The sequence below is a fragment of the Cololabis saira genome, chromosome 12 (genome assembly GCF_033807715.1).
Source record: "Cololabis saira isolate AMF1-May2022 chromosome 12, fColSai1.1, whole genome shotgun sequence".
NCBI classification, from domain to species: domain Eukaryota; kingdom Metazoa; phylum Chordata; class Actinopteri; order Beloniformes; family Belonidae; genus Cololabis; species Cololabis saira.
In genome coordinates, this window is record NC_084598.1 from 5,559,055 (window position 1) to 5,579,422 (window position 20,368).

At 40.2% G+C, this 20,368-nt stretch overlaps 1 protein-coding gene across 2 annotated transcripts in view; it reads right to left on the reverse strand.

Moving 5' to 3' along the window:
- LOC133456700 (membrane-associated guanylate kinase, WW and PDZ domain-containing protein 1-like) overlaps positions 1 to 20,368 on the reverse strand; it is a 66,566-nt gene that overhangs the window by 45,257 nt on the left and 941 nt on the right. For both annotated transcript variants that reach the window (XM_061735241.1, XM_061735242.1), the window contains exons 2-3: positions 20,095 to 20,193; positions 3,678 to 3,967 (exon numbers count right to left, since the gene is read on the reverse strand). In XM_061735241.1, the coding sequence (XP_061591225.1) occupies positions 3,678 to 3,967; positions 20,095 to 20,193 (389 nt within the window). The remainder of the gene's footprint in view (positions 1 to 3,677; positions 3,968 to 20,094; positions 20,194 to 20,368) is intronic.

Sequence of the window (20,368 nt, forward strand, 5' to 3'; positions counted from 1 at the left end):
TTGATCCCTAGCTCCACATGTCACAAAGACCCCGGCTATGAAATGTGTTTCTGCTTCAGGCATGGGTGTCAGATCTGTGGCAGGAGGAGGCACCGCTGATCACCAGGGTTTAGTCTTCTCCCCGCGATCTCTTATGTCATCTCAAGTGCTTCACGGCCTCTGATGACAGGGCACTTGCTGTTATTGATGGGCTGAGCACATCCTCTGTTTGCTACCCTGACAGATGAGCAGCCTGCCGGTGCCTCCCGTGCAGCCTGCAGCCTGGCTGTCCACACCGCCGACACGTCTGCACCTCCACCGCCTGCCCCTGCGGCTCTTCCCAGTGGCAGAGCCAATGTGCCGCGTGCTTTTGGTCCAACTTTATCATTGGAGGCAGTCAAGTGCATGCAATGTATGACTGGTCACATATGGCACATGCCTGTAAAGGGAAATTAATTTAGCCTGCTGCCTCCTGGGGAAAAAATTATGGGCTTTTGTTCATGATGTTATGAAAGAGTCCTTATTTTCTTTTTCCTCTTTTTTTTTTCCTTCTTCCTTATTATTATTATTATTATTATTATTTTTATTATTATTATTATTTGTATTATTATTATTATTATTATTATTATTATTATTATTATTATTATTATTATTATTATTATTATTATTATTAATTTCTATGTATCATCACATCTGTATTTATGGCAGTCTGGTTCCCTCCTCCACTGCTTATCTATTAACTACCTCACAATATAACTGACAACCACAACTAGTCACAATTATAACAATAACTAAGTACCGGACTCTGCATTGCTGCAATCTCAAACTTCACACCCCGTACAGACCCCTACAAACATTATTCTTTGTTTATTTATTTCTAATTTTTATTTTTGTTTACTTATTTTACTTTATTTATTTATTTATTTTTATTTATTTCTATTTTTTTTATTTTTTTTTATTTTTTATTTATTTTTTTTACTTATTTTGTTTTGCATGTACCATAATCATGTACTGGCAGCACTTTAACATTTACCTATTTATTATTATTTATCATGTACCACAGCAGGTACAAAATAGCACTACAGCACTTTAGTTCTCAAACCATTCATTTCCCCAGCACTGTTTTTATCGTCATTGACCTCTATTGTGAATGCATATGCTATGTTATGTGCTATATTGTTTTTTTTGTGATTGTTATTATTGTTGTTTGTATGACTTTTGCTGATTACATCTGGCAGGGGGACTACCGATGTAAACCAGCCTATGGCTTTAATCTGGGTGCATCTACATTTTTTAAATGCTGATTGATGTACATTGTCCCTTACCAAATAAATAAATTGAAAGAGCAGCTATTTTCTAGTCAGGCAGGAAAATTAGCTCTGCAACGGAATGAGCCAGCAGTGCCTGGATTTGGTCAAAATTTGACATATTCTGCAATATAAGTGCAATATTAAAGGAGCATGACGCAGGATTTATGAAAAAAACTCGTATACGTTTTAAGTTTTCTAGTAATAATGTCAGATGAAGCGTTCCAAATCAAAAAGAATGAGCCCTCTAGCGTATCTCTCCGTTGCCTTGAACAGGCTGTGTGCTGCAAAATGTGCTGCAATTCGGGGTCTGAATTTCCTGCGCTGTCCTGCGGATGTGACGTCACATGACGCTGCATGCACGTTCTCCCCGTTCTCCCGTGCCGGTTTCACTGTTGGCTGCAGTACCCCCGGCGGCCGTTGTGGCGAAGGGTGGCGCTAGAGAGTCTCATTCCTTAAAAGGAGCATCATGCTCCTTTAAAGAGATTCCTGCAGCATTGCCACTCTTTGTTTTCGTCCTCAATAAAAGTTCCAAAAGCTTTAAAGCGCCTGCCGTCTCTGGGGAATGCAGCTTGGTGTCTCGTATTTGAAGGCTCGGGGAGAGGGACTTGTCGTTGTAGTAGCGGTTGTAAAGGGACAGGGAGGAGGAGGTGTGCTACAGAAACCCAGAGCATCAGCACATCCATCACTGCCCGCGGTACGTGCTGTCAAGCTGCCCAGGGAAGGATGGGAAGACTTGAGAGCTGATAATGGACCAGCAGAGGGGACGGGAGGGAGGGAGGGTCCCCTCTTACACCCCTGTGGCCACGCCGGCTATCAATCTGGCCAGCAAGGGCATCAGGAGCAGCGGTCAGCGACATATTATCCTGCTCAGAACCAACAAAGATATCTGCTTCCCAAGTCCTCCATTAACGACATCAAGGCCTCGTGTGGGGGACGGAAAAGACTATGTGGCCACACTCGTGTCATCAGCTGTTTTGAACAGAGTAATTGATGGACACTAACCCGCATCATGATGTTGCAGCTTTAAATGTGGCTTCTGAGAGTCAGAGCACGGTTACTTAGGGTGATTATAACCAACGACAGCTTAGACACCAGCGTAACAGATTGTTTGGATGCAGACTAATAAAGCATCTGCAGGGGCGTACGAGATAAACATCAACAAGTTACACCATCTGAAGTGTTAATTTATGGGAGTCAGCTCATGTCCATGTATTTAAAAGGCCGTTTAAGTTATATTAATCAAAAAGTTTGCTAAAGTCATGAGTTAGAACCAAAAACAAGTGCAAAAAGTACTAAAACAATATCCTTATATTTTAATATCTCAGTATTTCAAAACAATGAGAAGCTTTTTCAAAACGATTGCTTAAATTATAATGAAGCTCAATCAATAAAAAGTTGTGATTTAGTATTTTAAACAGAGGTGTCAAGTAACAAAGTACAAATACTTTGTTACCTTACTAGTAGAAATTTTGGTTATCTATACTTCACTGGAGTAATTATTTTTCAGACGACTTTTTACTTTTACTCCTTACATTTTCACGCAATTATCTGTACTTTTTACTCCTTACATTTTAAAAACAGCCTCGTTACTCTATTTCATTTGGGCCTTTAATAAAAACTATCCAGTTAAATTGCTCCATCCGGATAGAGTGAATTTGGTTGTGGTTGTTTCAGATGTTCTTGTCCAGTTTTGTTCTTACATCCGTTCCCTCAGATTCCTGCAACTAAACTTGGATGTACATTCCAATAAAGGTTAGGATAAATGATAACATGCCTCTGAAGTTTGACTTTTTGCACCATTACAATACTTATAGGCAACTATTCATCATATCTCCTGCTCTCTGAAACACATGTTAATGCTCAATAGTACACATATATGCTTCTTTAATATATTTGCATTATACTAAGATGCATTCATTTTCAATGGCTTTTGTCCTTAATAGCTTTTTCCCCCTTACATTACTTTTACTTTTATACTTTAAGTAGTTTTGAAACCAGTACTTTTATACTTTTACTTGAGTAAAAAACTTGAGTTGATACTTCAACTTCTACAGGAGTATTTTTAAACTCTAGTATCTATACTTCTACCTGAGTAATGAATGTGAATACTTTTGACACTTCTGATTTTAAATGACTAAAAGGCCTATCTGAGAACAACTTATTTATTGTGATGAATCTCAAAATAACTACTTATCCTTGGTATTTTGGCTTCAGCCAATCATCACAAAACAGCACCTTATACAAGGAATCAAGGTAATTATTTCAGGGAAGTTCTTTATAATAGCTTTCTGCATTTTAATTATTTTCTTCTTCTGATTACTTTGGCAGAAATTCCTTCAACGCAGACTAAATGATACAGTTATGTTTGCGTGCTGAGTCATGCTGTACCTGGTGACACAGTTTTGATACGGACGGGGCGAGGGCAGGAGTTGAGCACCCCTCTGACATCTCCCAATGTCATGCCTAGTACCGGTGTTCCCCCGATCTCCAGGATGATATCACCCACCGTGACGCCGCCCCCCGGAGCCGACGTGACGAAAGGAAACTCTCCATAATCTGCTCCTCCACCAACGGCGATCCCTAGCTCGTCTGACGAGCCCAGCACAGGGACGAAGCTGTCCTGCACCCGGGAACGCCAGTGCAGCTTCTTCCCCGCCGTCTTAGACATGGCAAACGAGCTGAGGGGGAAAGAACACAGGAATGCAGGGTGAGCAGAAGGTGTGAGACAGAAAAGAGAAACTGTTGATTACATAACGAGAAGGGGAATGAACCTGTGACTTTATGTTATTAAACCATTAATAATAGTCAGTATACTGTATACAGTCTGAGAAGTTGCTATATTTCACTTCAGAATTCATAAAGGCATGGGCCGTGAAGCTGCAGCTAAAGCAACTAAAAATTCAGGAATACTGCCCGTTTTGTTTTATGCAAACACATCACGGCACTGCAATAACATGCTCGTCCAACCGACAGAATAAGAGCAACTCCCCCTCGTTCTCATGCTGCACCATGTGGGCTGATGATGTGTAAACAGGTAGCAGAGATGCTGATGCAGGTTCCAGTACATCTACGGTCACATGGGAAAACTAGACACATGTCAAGCCAAGGGCTTAATGCCTTCAGTCAATTATTTGAGTATTGTCTATTGCAGGGGTCGGCAACCCGCGGCTTTAGAGCGGCATCCTTAGCGCCGCCCTAGTGGCTCCCTGGAGCGTTTTCAGAAATGTTTGACCTTTTTTTTCCTTTCTTATTTTTTTTCTTTCTTTCTTCTTATTTTTTCCTTTTTTTCTCTTTTTTTCTTCCTTTTTCCTTTCCTTTTTAATCTCGACATTTTGACTTTTTTCTCTAAATTTTGACTTTTTTCTCTAAATTTTGACTTTTTTCTCAAGATTGTACTTCAACATTAATCTTGACATTTCGACTTTTTTCTCTACATTTGACTTTTTTCTCTACATTTGACTTTTTTCTCGACATTTTTACTTTTTTCTCCACATTTCGACTTTTTTCTCGAAGTGCATAATAAAAAAAAATCTTCCCCCAGTTCTAACTAATATAGAAACATGCAGCATGTGTTGTCTTCATTCAAAGGCTTATACAAGACTTTAAATTTTTTGCTCCAGACATATTTGTTTTTTGTGTTTTTGGTCCAATATGGCTCTTTCAACATTTTGGGTTGCCGATCCCTGGTCTACAGCTACAATCTGAATATTTATACAATCATTACCATTTGTGTTTTCAGATCATCTTATCGTCTGCTCAGACACATTCACGGGGAAGGCATATTTTCTCTGCTAATTGCAGCTGGCGAGCAGTTCAGGTGAGAAGTCTAAAGGCAAGGCTCTTGAAATTTAAAGATGGAAAGAAAAAAAAAGTGTCTTCCTGCAATATGCTTCCTGAAGAGCAGCTGCGAGCACGCCGGCTCTGGGCGTCGCTGACAAGGTGAAGATCTGCTTGAGCTGGCTGGGATGTGACAGCTGCTATGCAAGACAACAGACAGGGTTCCTCTGATGTGATCAGAGCTGCACTGTCACCTTAACACGTCGGATAACGGAAACGCACGCATTATGAAGTCAGGATCAAAAAGACAAATGCAGAATGTCAAACAAAAGACAAGGAAAAGAAACGCCTCATTACTGAAGAAAAAGGGGAAGCAGATGAGTAGATGAGGAGACTGATGAACTTCAGCATCTTGATGGTGATATAAGACTGGAAGCTTTATTTTAAACAGTGTTTCATTGTGTAACACAGCAATAATGTAACCTGCTTTATTATACGTGGTGATTTTAGTGCATTTTTTGTTTTTCTGAGAGCAACACCTGGTGAGGTTTATGTAAAACATAATCAACATAACAGCCACCGTGGGTCTGATCATGTGACTCAGTCAGGATCACTAAGAGATCCAGAAATGGCATCTGAGACGAGTCAGTCTGGTTCTGCATGAACCAAACAACACGCAAAAATGGTCAAAAATTATTATGAGGGATTATTTCAGTTTAACAGCAGAATGTCTGCTGTATGGAGAGAGGGTCGTTTGTGTTCAAAAAGTGCATTTTTAATCAAGCATGCTCACTATTGTACAAACTTACAATGTTTATTATTATTAATAGCATTTTTAAGGCTATTAAGTGCAGTTACCAGAGTGAATATTCAAAAACCAGTAAAGCGTCCAAGAATTAGCACGAGTTCTCAACATGCTGCTGTTTAACCCTTGCAGGGTGGATGATAGAAGCAACTAGTAAACTGTGCCCATGTTTAATGAAATATGTGGCACTTTGAATACTTTAACTAGAGAATGCAGCTCTATGAAAAAATAAAAGTCACTCTGCGGTGTGTTAGACACATTTCTTAGAAACGTCAAAATAGTGTCTTTAATATAAACTTGCAAAATGGAATAGTCCTGATGGACACGACCGATCACCACTAGTGACTACGTTTACATGCAGTCAAAATTCAGGTTATTGCTAATATTCCGGTTACTGAAACATCCGGAATATTCCGTTTACATGGTAATTAATTCATTTGGGATATCTGGATCAAACCAGCGACGCACAGAGAACGTCATGACGCAATTCCCGTCATTTCCGCTTCTTCTTCCTGTATCTAAATCCAAAATAAATGCTGCTTCGCGCAACTTTTCGCTCACCTTCTTTTAATCTCGCTATCCCGGTGCTTTCTACCGTCTACAAATGCAGAAATGTTCATATCCTTCACATTTATAAAATAATTTGTCTCCTCCTCACTCCGAAAGTGTGGCGTGGTCTTGCGTTTCTCCGTGTTTATAAGTACGTCCTGGACTCAAAAGACCAAGATTCCTTGCGAATAGAGCATGCGCAGAGAACAAATTCCTGTTCATTTTGATGGGGATATCCCGTTTGACGTTTTAAATATTCAGGTTTTAAAAGGAGTAACCCAGGGCTCATATTCGGATTTTTAAAAACCCGAATATGAGCAAATTCGGGTTATTCAAAGGGGTTATTGGTGTTTGCATGGCCGTGCAAAACCGGGTTATTGCGATTATTCGGGTTTGAAAAGAGTTATTGATGCATGGAAACGTAGTCACTGATATTTCCAGGAGAGACAAGCAATAAGACTTCACTTGGGTCTTCTTAAATGATGCGGCGAGGATTATGTGCCGAGGCGACTCTTGGTCGGGTGGGGATAACATGCCCTGAGTGCAACACCCAGCCCGGCCCTGCCAAAGCCCCTGTTGGGAACTCAGCAATGAGACTGATTCAGAGAGGGAGAGAAGGACAGGATATATCTAATCCTTTCCACTTGAGTGGCGATTCAACAGGCAGATCTGACAGATATCCTCCTGCATCCCTTCTACCACTGCTCAGCCACAGAAGTGAGGTCCCTGGCGATTTATTTGATGAACAAGTCAAAGGGGGAGGAGGGGTAGGAAGATACAAGCAGAGCCATGTAACGATGAAAGATGAATTTTTTATGTGTTTTTTTCTCTCTTTTTTTTACCTGCACACAGAGAGTAATGAGAGAGGAGAGGAGGAAAAAGGGAAGCACAGAGGTCAAAGAGAGATGGTGAGGCACAGCACAGCCTGAGGTCAGAATAGGACTCACTGGTTTGACCTTGCAACGTGGCAGCTCAGGAAACGTGGGCGAAAACTAGGATTGCCACATCAAAGCCCTCCCACCAATGTAACCCACAAAAAAAAAAACTTGCATTTCAGTTTTACGTTTTACAGAGTAACGGCAATAGCTGTTACTCATATCGTAGCAAATGTGTTGTGCATCATTTTTTTTAATAGGTTTTATAATTATTTGTTGGGGAGCACTTTTCATTCTTGAAAAGTGATGATTGATAAATTGTATTTACGGACTTAGGCACACTTGAATAAAACCAAACCAAACCAGTAGCACTGCTTCTTTAAGCCTGAGTTGATGTGTGTGGTGTCACCCTTGCCAAACAGTGCCCGCGGTCCCTCTCCGTCCACCCTGCTGGGAAACCTTCTGCAGCAACGATGTCAGCCTGCTTCCAAAAACCAGCCCACCATCTGTCCTCACAACAACAGAGTAACACCACATGAGTAAACAATACTTGCTGGGAGAAAACAAAAACAACCCACTTTTACTGTTTAAGCTCAAAGGGAACATATTGCCAAAAAGCAAAAACGAACCATTTTTCTGAGCTGGATAGCACACGTTTGGGTGTGTGATGTCACTAGCAACTCAAAAACCGTTTGTAGTAACGTGTCTGAAAATATGAGCTGTTCAGATTTGTGGGGTTCTGTGACATCACAGACCCAGATCAGACTAGAATGATTCAGTTCCACCATTTCTCCTCAGCACACCATCTTCTTACAGGTATGCTGCTATAGAGCTACCGTACGCTGCAGGGGGACACCAGCATGATCCACTGATCACCCCTCCTTCTCTATTGTTCTTCTCTTTCCTTTCTTCAGATCAACCCTCAGTTCTTAATTATAGGTATCTCATAACCCTATTTTTTCTCCATTTGTTCTACATCTGTTCATATAGTAGTGCACCGACTAACCATGTATCAGTAATATGTACATAGAACTTATAGTTCTCCAGCTAACGGAATGATACTTAAATAATAATACTAATACATCTTCTCTTGTGTACCTTTGACAATATACTGTATCTATGTCTCTCCTTTCTCTGTTCTTCATTCTCTCTGCCTGTTCTCTCTTTTCCTGTTCTGTCCATTTGGTCTCCAGCAGGAGGTCCCCCTTATGATCCAGGTCCTGGTCCAGGTTTCTTCCCCCCTTATGATCCAGGTCCTGGTCCAGGTTTCTTCCCCCCTTATGATCCAGGTCCTGGTCCAGGTTTCTTCCCCCCTTATGATCCAGGTCCTGGTCCAGGTTTCTTCCCTCCTAAAGGGGAGTTTTTCTTGCCACTGTTTGGTTTAAGGTTTTTTTCCCTGTAGGGGATTTTTTACCTGCTATTGTTATGTAATAATTGCTCGGGGGTTTATGTTCTGGGTCACTGGAAAGCGTCTAGAGACAACTTGTATTGGAATAGATGCTATATAAATAGAATTGAATTGAATTGAATTGAATTGAATTGAATTCCACATCCTCAGGTTGTCCTGCATTCACCGTCTCTCAGCAGTACCAAGTCAAAGTTCTGTTGGTTTTGCTAGCAACACCAAATTTCAATCAGCAGTTATATAGTTCAATTGACTTATGAACATTTTTAAGACATTTCCTTTCTTTTGTTTCCCCCCCGTAACAAGTTGAAAATTCAGAGCTCCCATTTGTTTTGAATGCAGCAAACATCAGCAACACTGACATATACCCACACATCACATCGTCATTGTATATATATATATATATATTTTTTTTTTTTAATTTATATATACATATATATATACATATATGTATATATATATATGTATGTAAAAATAACAACACACACACACACACAGTCACCCCACAACACACACACGATGCAGCACAACAGCTGAGCAAGACACGATAGAGCAATGACGATGTGATCTTGGACAGCTGGTTGGGTGTTACGTTGCTTCCGTGTTCCCAGCTGCACTGCAGTATTTAAACATCCTGGGCTAGTTCAACACGGGAATCTCAATAAAATGTTGCTACGTACTACATGATCTCAAAAATTCACTTCAACGGCTACACAGGGTAATTTGTGTCCAAATATATCACCCAGGATGTACAAAGCTGTGCACTAAAAGTGTCACATCCTGCAGAAGAGAGGGTCCCTCCACCTCGTTAAACTAGCTGCTAAACAGTAAAAACATTGCTGAGAGGGGAAAACAGTGATATTGTGAACAACTTGCCGTTGGTATTTAATTAATACCTCAAGAAAATTTGTCAACTTGTGTAAAACTGGCTCAATGTGTATTTTAAGCCATGCATTTATTTCCATGTGCATCAATCCTGATCCAAGCGCTTCAACGCGCTTGTTGGTCTCTTCGTCTTATATCTAAAGACTTCTCAGGTCTTGTCAGCAGTAGAGATTAAAATGCTAAAAATAAAACAACTGATAAGTTTGGAGTATTATCCTCCCAGAACTACACGGTTACATTGTGCGTGTCCATGATACGCAGGGAGGCGAGTGTGTCGCCTGAGATGTAGCTGTTGTTTTGACCTCCTGTGTCTGATGGGGGTTTAATGAGGCACAGCCTGTCAAGTCCGCAGCCGGCTGGACTCGTCTCGCCGCGCTCTCCCACCCCAGCACGGCGCTGCTCCGTCTCTGCTGCTGGTGCTGCTGCGACACACCCGCCCTGCGCACTCACTCCAGCCGTGTCCATTAAAAACACAGCGCCAGGTGACTTCAGATGACACATAAGGGGGTGCAGGCACATAAGGGAGTTGACTATGACTGCGTTTCCATGCATCAATAACCCTTTTAAAACCCGAATATTGGCAATAACCCGAATTTGCACGGCCATGTAAACACCAATAACCCCTTTGAATAACACGAATTTGCTCATATTCGGGGTTTTAAAACCCGAATATGAGCCCTGGGTTATTCCTTTTAAAACCCGAATATTGGGTCATGTAAACGCTAAACGGAATATCCCCATCAAACGGAACAGGAATTTGTTTTCTGCACATGCTCTGTTCACAAGGAATCTTGGTCTTTTGAGTCCAGGAAGTTCTTATAAACACGGAGAAACCAAGACCAGGAGGAGACTAATCACTTCATAAATGTAATGAAGGATATGAACATTTCTGCATTTGTAGACGGTAGAAAGTACCGGGATAGAAGATTTACAAGAAGGTGAGAGAAAAGTTGCGCGAAGCAGCATTTGTTTTGAATTTGGATACAGGAAGAAGAAGAGGAAATGACGCTAATTGCGTCATGATGTTCTCCACGCATCGCTGGTTTGATCCAGATATCCCGAATGATTAATCACCATGTAAACGTGTTTGCTCACGCATGGAAACGGAATATTCCGAATGTTTCAGTAACCGGAATATTAGCAATAACCCGAATTTTGACTGCATGTAAACGTAGTCAATGACATCCGTTGCTTTGGTAGTCATTCCTTGGTATTATGCCGCGTTCCATTTACCTCGGAAATCGGAACTGGGAAATGGGAATGGCAGCCATCTTGGAATGGTAACTCGGGGGTGGTGAAGCTTCTCCCACTTTCCCAGTAGGAAATCCCACTTCGAGGGGCGTTCCAGTTGAAAATTCCGACTGGGAACTGGGAAATTCCGACTTCCGAGGACAAATGGAACGCGGCATTAGAAAATACATAAATAAATAAACAATGCACCGCTCGTGTCCATCATTGTGGATCGTTTCACATGTCGTTATCTGATTACTTCACCATGAGACCACGAGACCGGGCCGGTTCTCAGGATTAAAACTTTCTCCACATTAGACGAGCCACATCCATCTGCTCTGCTTCCTTGGATGCCGCATCAGCTGGGTCATTTCAATTCGTATTTAATGGAAATATTCTATTGTGATCAACACTTGGGTGTGTTACGCTGGTTTGAACCCGACTTGAACGGGATCTTTTTTTGCCAATTGCTTTTTTTTAAGTGCATTTTGCTTCTGATTAATTAAAACCTCTGACATTTCAGTTGAGGCGGATACGTTGGTCTCTTGATTAGTCGGTCAAAATAAAAAGCCTGCTCTGCAGAAACTGAAGTGGACTGGATTAATGATGATGTCGGACAGAAGCTGGACCCAGACTTCACCATTCTGATACAGGCAAATCCTTCATTTTCATTTTATGGCTTTTCTTAAAAAAAACCTGCTCCTTCAAAGTTAAAAACCAAATGTAAACTCTACCTAGGAGGCCTAATTGAATAATATTTAATCTGAACATCAACCAAGATGAGACATCATCATAGTTGTGAGGCTTCAGGTCATTGTGATATTAACATGAAGTCTGTATCAAATATAACTTTAAAAACAAAAAGGACGTAATTCCACCTTTACGCATCATATAGTGAGATAAGGTAAGGGCTCATGGGAGAAGATTGGCAAAGCTCTTGAGTCTTTCACACTGGGATCACCAGTGAAAATGTTAGTTTTAGAGTGCAGTACCATCGACTACCACTAGGCACTGGTGAAAAGAGAAAAGGTTCAATTTCATGAAATAGATTTCCCCAATAAGCAGAGGTATCAAAAGTATTCACATTCATTACTCAGGTAAAAGTATAGATACTAGAGTTTAAAAATACTCCTGTAGAAGTTGAAGTATCAACTCAAGTTTTTTACTCAAGTAAAAGTATAAAAGTACTGGTTTCAAAACTACCGGTACTTAAAGTATAAAAGTAAAAGTAATGTAAGGGGGAAAAAAGCCATTAAGGACAAAAGCCATTAAAAATGAATGCATCTTAGTATAATGCAAATATATGAAAGAACCATATATGTGTACTATTGAGCATTAACATGTGTTTCAGAGAGCAGGAGATATGATGACTAGTTGCCTATAAGTATTGTAATGGTGCAAAAACTGTATCCAGATGGAGCAATTTAACTGGATAGTTTTTATTTAAAGGCCGAAATGAAATAGAGTAATGAGGCTGTTTTTAAAATGTAAGGAGTAAAAAGTACAGATAATTGCGTGAAAATGTAAGGAGTAAAAGTAGAAAGTCGTCTGAAAAATAATTACTCCAGTGAAGTATAGATAACCAAAATGTACTTAAGTAAGGTAACGAAGTATTTGTACTTTGTTACTTGACACCTCTGCCAATAAGTCATTATGAATCACAGGATTCATTCTGTCCTTCTGATCAATTCTAAATAAAATGACAGATAAAATGATCCCTCCCTGACTCCATCCTCTCGTCCAAGGGGACCAAGCTGATCGTGTGCCAAAATCAGGGCTTCAAAACAATAATTCACCAGCCGACAGCTGAAGTACAGTAGCAATGTCATCTGCTTATACACAGCGTTTATTTATATATTTACTATATTTTTAGAACGCCATATTTTTAATCCAATTAAATGATTCACTGGATGCAAATCAGACTAAGATCTCCCAAGTGCAGAATAAATCATCAACATTATTAATTGCACTTCCAGAAAGCGCAAATGATTGAATACCATTTAGAACAGCTGTGAAACAAATGAAACACATATTGCATGAACTACGTGATGGAGGGGACTCAGAATAGGGATTCAAGGATATCTAACCTTATAAACCGAATGCTCTATTGAGATTTGTGACCTTTAGGTTAAAGAAAGAGCTGACCAACACATATCGTGTTTCACTTCCTTCCTCTCCTGCAGGAGCATGCTCAGTCTTTGCAGAAGCCGATGCCAGCCTGCGAGTGCAACTTCAAACCACTGCAATCTATCAATGGCAAAACAAACATCCTCCTGACTCGAAAGCTATTCTTAGAAACACTTTTTTTTTATTTTCACACCACATCTCTTTATTCAGAAAGCATACAGCATATGCTAGAGGCTACCATGACTCAGTTCATAGTATAAACAGCTGCGCCGCACGGTCCTCTGTTTGAACATGACTCGTTGCCCTGAACTGCATGAACATTCATGCTTGTTTTGTTCAGAGCATTCAGTGTTTTCAGCCCATTAACCACAATAATTAATTATTCCACTAAAAAAGTCAAGCAGCAGTTTAAAATTAGCATGAACAAACTATACATTTCAACTGCTGTAGTAGTCGTACCTTATGGCTCAGCAGTGGTCCAATGTAATTACATTCATAGTGGTGATTAGTCTAAAAAGGCTGGGGCCATTTTACCCCCAGACGCTCGTAGTCATGGGCAGAATATCTTTATTACAGAGCAAATTAACTAAGCAGTTATTTCAGGCCGGATCTCAGGGGTGTTCATTTATTAAAGCTACATAGATGAATTTTGCCATGAAGCTCAATAATTCAATGTCAACTTGAAGCTAGGAAGCAAGGACAAGTGGGAATAGCTCTTGACACCGGGTCACAGGAAAGCCTTAAAAGACCTTCAAGAGGAAAAAGGGTGTGAGAAAAAAACACATCAGCTAAGACAACAATAATTGGATTACTCTGTGCAAATCAACACTGGCAAGGCCAGGAAATCACGACAACCTGTTTTGACAGATTAAACCACCGTCTAGTGTGCACACTGTCCTGTGAAAACATCTTGATTGACCTCACATCTTTGAGCCGTCCATAAATCCATCCATTTTCTACTCCCGCTGCGTTCCTGTTCGGGGGGGGGGCTGGCCATCACAGCTGTCAGCAATAACTTCCATCACTTAGGGCTGTGTAATTAATCACATTTTAGTTTTAAATTGGAGATTTGTCTCCTAATACCCACAAAAGGAAGGAGGTGAAACCTCAACAAAGGCTTTAATGCACCTAAAAACTCTAATTATGTTCCTGCTATAATGTAGACCTGTGTTGAAAAAAATCGATTTCCCAATTCTAAATCGATTCTCATATTAATTCCTAAAAATCGATTCATATGTCTAAAGATCGTTTTTTTTTTCTTTTATTTATTTATGTATTTTCTTTTTCATCATTACATTACAACTTTTGGTTATTTTTTTGTTTATCCCCAAAAAAGTAATGTTTTGTTAGACACGAGAATAACTGGTGCCAATGTTTTTGCCTTTTAAATATGTTTAAAGGTATGAAAACATTAAAGTGTTAGATTATAATTGCATAAATTGTCTATATTTCATTACTTTATATACTGTCTTGGGGTTACATTTGCAAAAAATGCTAAAAACCAAATTCTCAAAAATTAAAAACCAAAATAGACAATAATAACAATAATAACAGTATTAATATGTTGCAGAACTACAGTCATATAATTCATGCAACAGCTCAAAAAACTGTTATTTAATAACACTAACCCAAATCGATATTGGAATCGAATCGAATCGGATCGGATCGGATCAAATCTTGATAATCGATTCTGACTCCTAAGAATCGGAATCAAATCGATTCTTGACATTTGAATCGATCCCCAGCCCTGCTATAATGTGGCATGTTTAGTTACGCATGAGCCTAGAAGATAAAAAGAGAGTATTTCGTCAACAACAAGCCTAAGTTTGAAAAAATGATGAATAAATACATATTGAAGTCTTTATCTAATTCAGCAAATGAACAATGCTTAGTGTAAGGTTTGTTTTCTGAGGCCATGTGGCGGCTCAGCACCTATTCCACTATCCTCCCTGTATCAATAGTTTGAGAATTTAGCTTGAGAAGAAAGCACCGACTGTCAGCTCTTGTGATTCTCCACATGTTCCTCGTGTCTATCTACATGCCGACCCTCATCCCCGTCAAAGCCGTCCCTCAGCTTGTGGATCACTCGCTGACATAATCGGCTTTGACCACAGCACACTTTGTTAGACTCCTGCAAAGTTGAGAAACTTTTAACACAATCAGCGTTCGCTGGTAAAGGTTGCTCCGATCAAACTCTGCTTCCCTCACTCAGATTGGGCAGTTGTTAATGTTCATGTCACAGATTTCCCCTTTCTGCGCAAAATGAACGGAATAATTGGTACATGCTCATGAAAGCATGTGGGGCAACGCTGGCTCTGTTCTGTCATCCACATTTTGTTTCCGCTCTAAATGAAATCTACAGTAATGAAATTAGTCTGTTCAATTAGCTCAGCTAGAATGCTCAGAAATTTATGTAAGCTTATTTTTGTATTTCATGACTGCACACTGAATGTTCAAGACAGCAAAGAGCTGCCTCTCCAAAATGTGAATTTTGGGTAGATATTGATGGACTGCCTGTGTGTTCTGTCAGCTAAAATGTGACCGGCATGCTAAATGCTTCATTTCTTTGTCTTTCAGGGAATACTGGCAGAGAAAAACAAACCAAAAATAACTTGACATTCTTTCTAAGTCTGCATCAGCAATCCAAAGTCAATATTACTGCCAGCTACAGGACACATGCATGGCCGACATATACAGTACATTGACTTATCATTGCAACTGGAAATCAGACTTGTGGATATTGAACTATTAATGAAGCCAAAGCAATTTTGTTCATTTTAGTTTCCTTGGAGTTGTGATTGCAGTTTTCATTATGTCTGTCTGTTATTATGAAAGTAGATTTGTGTCTTTATTATTCAATCAAAAGAAATATGTTCAATAATAAAAGACTTCACTTCAATTAAAAAAAGACATTTTCAACCAAACAATAAAAGTGTTTGAATGCAAAACATATTTGAACACTCCTTTTTTTGATTTAAAAGGTTTTTTTTTGATTGAAGTGGATTTTTTTTTAATTTGAAATATTATTTTTGATTGAATAACAAAGACCAATCTACTGTCCTATGCTATTTGTTAGAAATGCATCATATTTCATTATTTCTGTCAGGGTTTTAAAGCAGCAGGTGGACACGTGCGCAGGGTAACTAAAGTAGGATTTCATACAGAACTCCCAGAGACACATGCAGAAACACGGGTAAGTAGGTGTAGCATGACAATCATAAGACACGTGGACCAAACAATACTATGATGAGCTGGAGAATGTGCAGCGTATGAGCAGGCATGACACCAGGTGAAACGGATGAAGGTGATGAGGGCACAGGTGCAGTGATGATGTGGAGAACTAAGGAATGCTGGGAGTTGTAGTGCCAGGCCCAGTGATCAGGAGACTGACCGTGGTAGCGTGGGAGGAGCGTCATGACAATTGCTAGTAGTGGTGGGGGAAAAATCGATATTGCAATATATTGTTGCGCTCTCTGTTGCAATAAATAATCGATAAACTGACGGCAAATATCGATATTTTATTACAACACACATAATGGATTTACACGGTTGTAACTGCACTATTGTTCATGCACTTTAAAAGTCCAGCTGTACAGTGTTTACATTTACAAGCCTAGGAGGCAGTGAGGTTTATACAAATGCACTTTCTTTGTACATTGTATGAAGTTTTGGCATTGAATAAATGCATAACTACAGACGTTTTCCTTTTTTTTATGGGTTATTTTTTCTTTTTCAGTCACATATATCGTGATATATCCTTGATGAAATTTCTTACAATGTATCGATATCGTGTATCATGATATTATCGTTATCGTGGGACACATATCGCCACAGTATTGAATCGTGAGTTACCCGTATCGTCCCACCCCTAATTGCTAGTACAAGAACCAATGTAAGCACATACTTTTGCTCAAGTCTCTCCTGTATTAAGATGATGAATAGATGATGATCATAGCAAGCATACTACATTACTTTTTCACATTATTTACCTTTGGCCAAAACTGTACCGTCATATAGTTTATAAACTGCATTTTCTTTCAATACAGTTCATAGACTTAATAATAAATAAATACACCAAATAATTGCTCAAAATGCTTCCACTGGTAAATTGTTATTTTATTTGTACTGAAATTTTGCACTGAATTGGTGAGATTATAGATTATAGAGGGCCAGATGAGCTAATCAGTGAACTATTCTTGAGGCCAGCTCAGTGGGAAAATCTCTCATTTGATGAGCAGTTCACATCTGCAGACAGCTGTGACGTCACAGACATCTTCCTCCTCCCCGACTAATGGCCTCTGCTGTTCCACTGAGGTGGGGAGCACAAAGCTACACCAGAGATGTCAAAAAGATCTCCACACGGCAGAAGACAGAGCTGGGGCGGGGTCCAGTGTCTGACTCCACCCCCTTCAAAGAGCTGCTATGAACAGAGATGAAAAATACAGGCTTTTTTTTACATATCTGAGGTATTTTGACCAAAATATAACACAGAATTCCCATTAGAACCTCAAGAAAGTGTGTTATATTGCACGCAGTCATTGCTTATCAAGGGCAAACAAAATCCTGGTGGATCCCAGCCATCCTGACCGTGGAAAGTTCCCCCTCGTGCCCTCAGGCAGAAGGTTTCTGAGCGACAGGTGCAGAACAGCCAGACTCCAGGACAGTTTTTTCCCCCACACCATAAGACTTTTAAATAAACAGAACCCGTTCCCTGTCTACCCTCGACAACGACTGTCTACAGTACTGCAAGCAGCGTTTTAGTTTTTAACCTAGTGTCCTTATCTTTTAGTGTTTAGAGTTTTTGAGTGTTTTAATTGTTTTTATTGCTTGCTTTGAGCCAGTGGTAATGAAATTTCGTTCGACTTGTACTTGGACTTTTGGAATGACAATAAAGTGAACCTTGATACCTTGATACCTTGATAAATCAAAAGAAAAAAAGAATGAGATAGGTCTTCTTTAAAAAGTCTACAGTGGCAATCAAAAAGAGTAATTACACCTTTTAAGCTTTTGCAACAAAGCTATTTTGCCAAAAAATGCTACAGTTAAATAGAATAGAATAGAATAGAATAGAAGACTTTATTGATCTCCCAGAGGAGAAATTCCATCGTGCAGCAGCCAAACACACACACGCTCAACGGTTTATACAAAAAATGAAAATAGAAATAACCAATAAATAGCTAAATAATAAAAAAGAGCAATATAAAATGTAGAAAAATTTGTAATGTACAAGAGAAAAAAATTGTAAACACAAAAAAACGGATAATATTTACATGTGCAAAAATACGTGAGGTATTTAGTGGGCTATAAGGTTATTGCACTTTCAAAGAGACACTTTAAAGAGATACTTTAAAGAAGAAAAGGAAAACCTTTATGTAGACAATGAACTTCAAAATAACCTCCGACGAAGCACACTGCTCCTAATCCTGCAGCATCCTCCCGGGGTGGTGTTGAGGGTCAGCCAAGGAAAGCATCCTACATAACACTGACCTTTAATTCATCTGAACTAATACACTGGTGGAGCGGCAGACGGACAGCAAATGTTCTCCCAGCCCGGACCTCTTCGCCATCATCTCATATCCACACCCAGATGTCTCCCCGTCCAACACTGACACTGAACAGTGCAGCAACACGGGGCCAACTAAACCTCCCTGATGCTCACTCTGTTTCAAATCTAGGGCACGAGACTGCTCCACACAAAACAGACAGCAGTGGCAGATTTAGAAATTAAAGATTAAATGCTTGCAAAACTGAGATACACACATGAAAAAAAAAAGAATAAAATCATCCCCTGTCATTTACAGACGCGTTCTCCACTTTTAGGCGCTTTATAAAAACTCAATACACGAAAAGCCGATAAGAACACACTAAAGAAAAATTACATTCTCTGCATCGTAAATCCCAAATCTTCTCCTGAGTGTTATTTTATTGAATCGCTATTGAAACTGTTTTGACGTTGGCCGTAAAAAGGGTAGAAAAAAGATATGATGAAGCACTGACACACCTGGCAGGATAAAGCCAGCTTAGTGATATTTCCCTTGGGGGAAATGTATATTTGGAGAGAGAGGATCAAGGTCAAGGCAGGGGGTACGTTGGCGGGACACGTTGCGTTGTGTATACCGGCCTCTTTCTGAGGTACGCCGCTGTGACAACAGGTCGTCTTTTTACCAAATCCATGACACCCCTCACTGTGATCCCAGATTAGCTCTCCTCAGGAGGAGGGAGCTGTTTAATTAAACAGAGCAGATCAGCTCTGCAACAATTTGATGGATAAGGGAGGCAGGGAGGGAGAAGCAGGGAGAAAATTAGGAAAATTAAAAGTGGATGATACAGAAAATGGACCCGGCGCAGCCGGCCCGGGACCAAGATGGAAGAGGGTTTGCTGGTGGTAACCTTATAAAGGAATGGCTTGAAATCACAATAACAAAATGAATAATTCAGAAGGGAATGGAGGAAAGGTTGGGTTGACTGTAATGAGCGTTTTTGTGAGCTAGCAGTTTGGTAACCTAAGCAGGCCTTCAAGTGTGGGCGTGTGTGTGTAAGACAGATACTGCTGATTCAGTAGGGATGGCTGAAGGTGACCCTCGCCTGCTTGTGCTGCCTGTCTCACCACCTGATATTGATCCCAGTTGTCCAACTCAGATCTGACTCAAGGATACAGTCATTGCCTTCGTGGCATTTCGAATATGGCAGTGTGTAAATTGCAGCTCCTCACACTTGCCATTGATTAGTTATTGATTCGGTACGTAAGTCGGAGTAAACGGCTCTACCTGTGTGGCCCTGCCAACTTAAACTTAATCTCTAGCCGTGCACGGATATTAGCTGTGGTTCCAGCACGGATACATTGTTGTTGTTGTTTAAATTTCAGATCAGACTGCACAGGAAGTGTTGAGAACTAAGAATAGAGAAGGCTACAACTGCAGAATCCAAATGCAGCGGCTGGGAGCAAAGGTTTTAGACCACAGATGGGAGAAAGTGCCTGCATAGCCCTGCACTGTCAAGGGTAAACTGCCTTCCACACACGCACGCATACCTTCAGCTCACCTTATAACAGCAGCATGAATATGCATGATGCTGAAGGATGCAGGAGGTACATAATTAGACAATCAACAACTCCCAGATGACATGCATTACTACGACAGAAGGGAAATGCACCTCACTTCATCTTCTCCTCTTGTTAGCAGTGAAAGGGGAGTCATGTTTGTACGTCGACAAGCATTTCCACTTACTGCTGGTTCAAACTCGGGCTGAAAGCTGAAATCAAACAGAGGAGAAATGCACAATAAAACCTGAAGTTGCTGCTCGATTAAAGTCCAGGACAGGCTGCTGAGCACCTGGATGACACCACAGGAAAACAGTGTGAGGAGCAGAGCTGCATGTGAGAGCGTATACGCGTCTGTTGACAGTACGCCACCACATGCATCTCCTT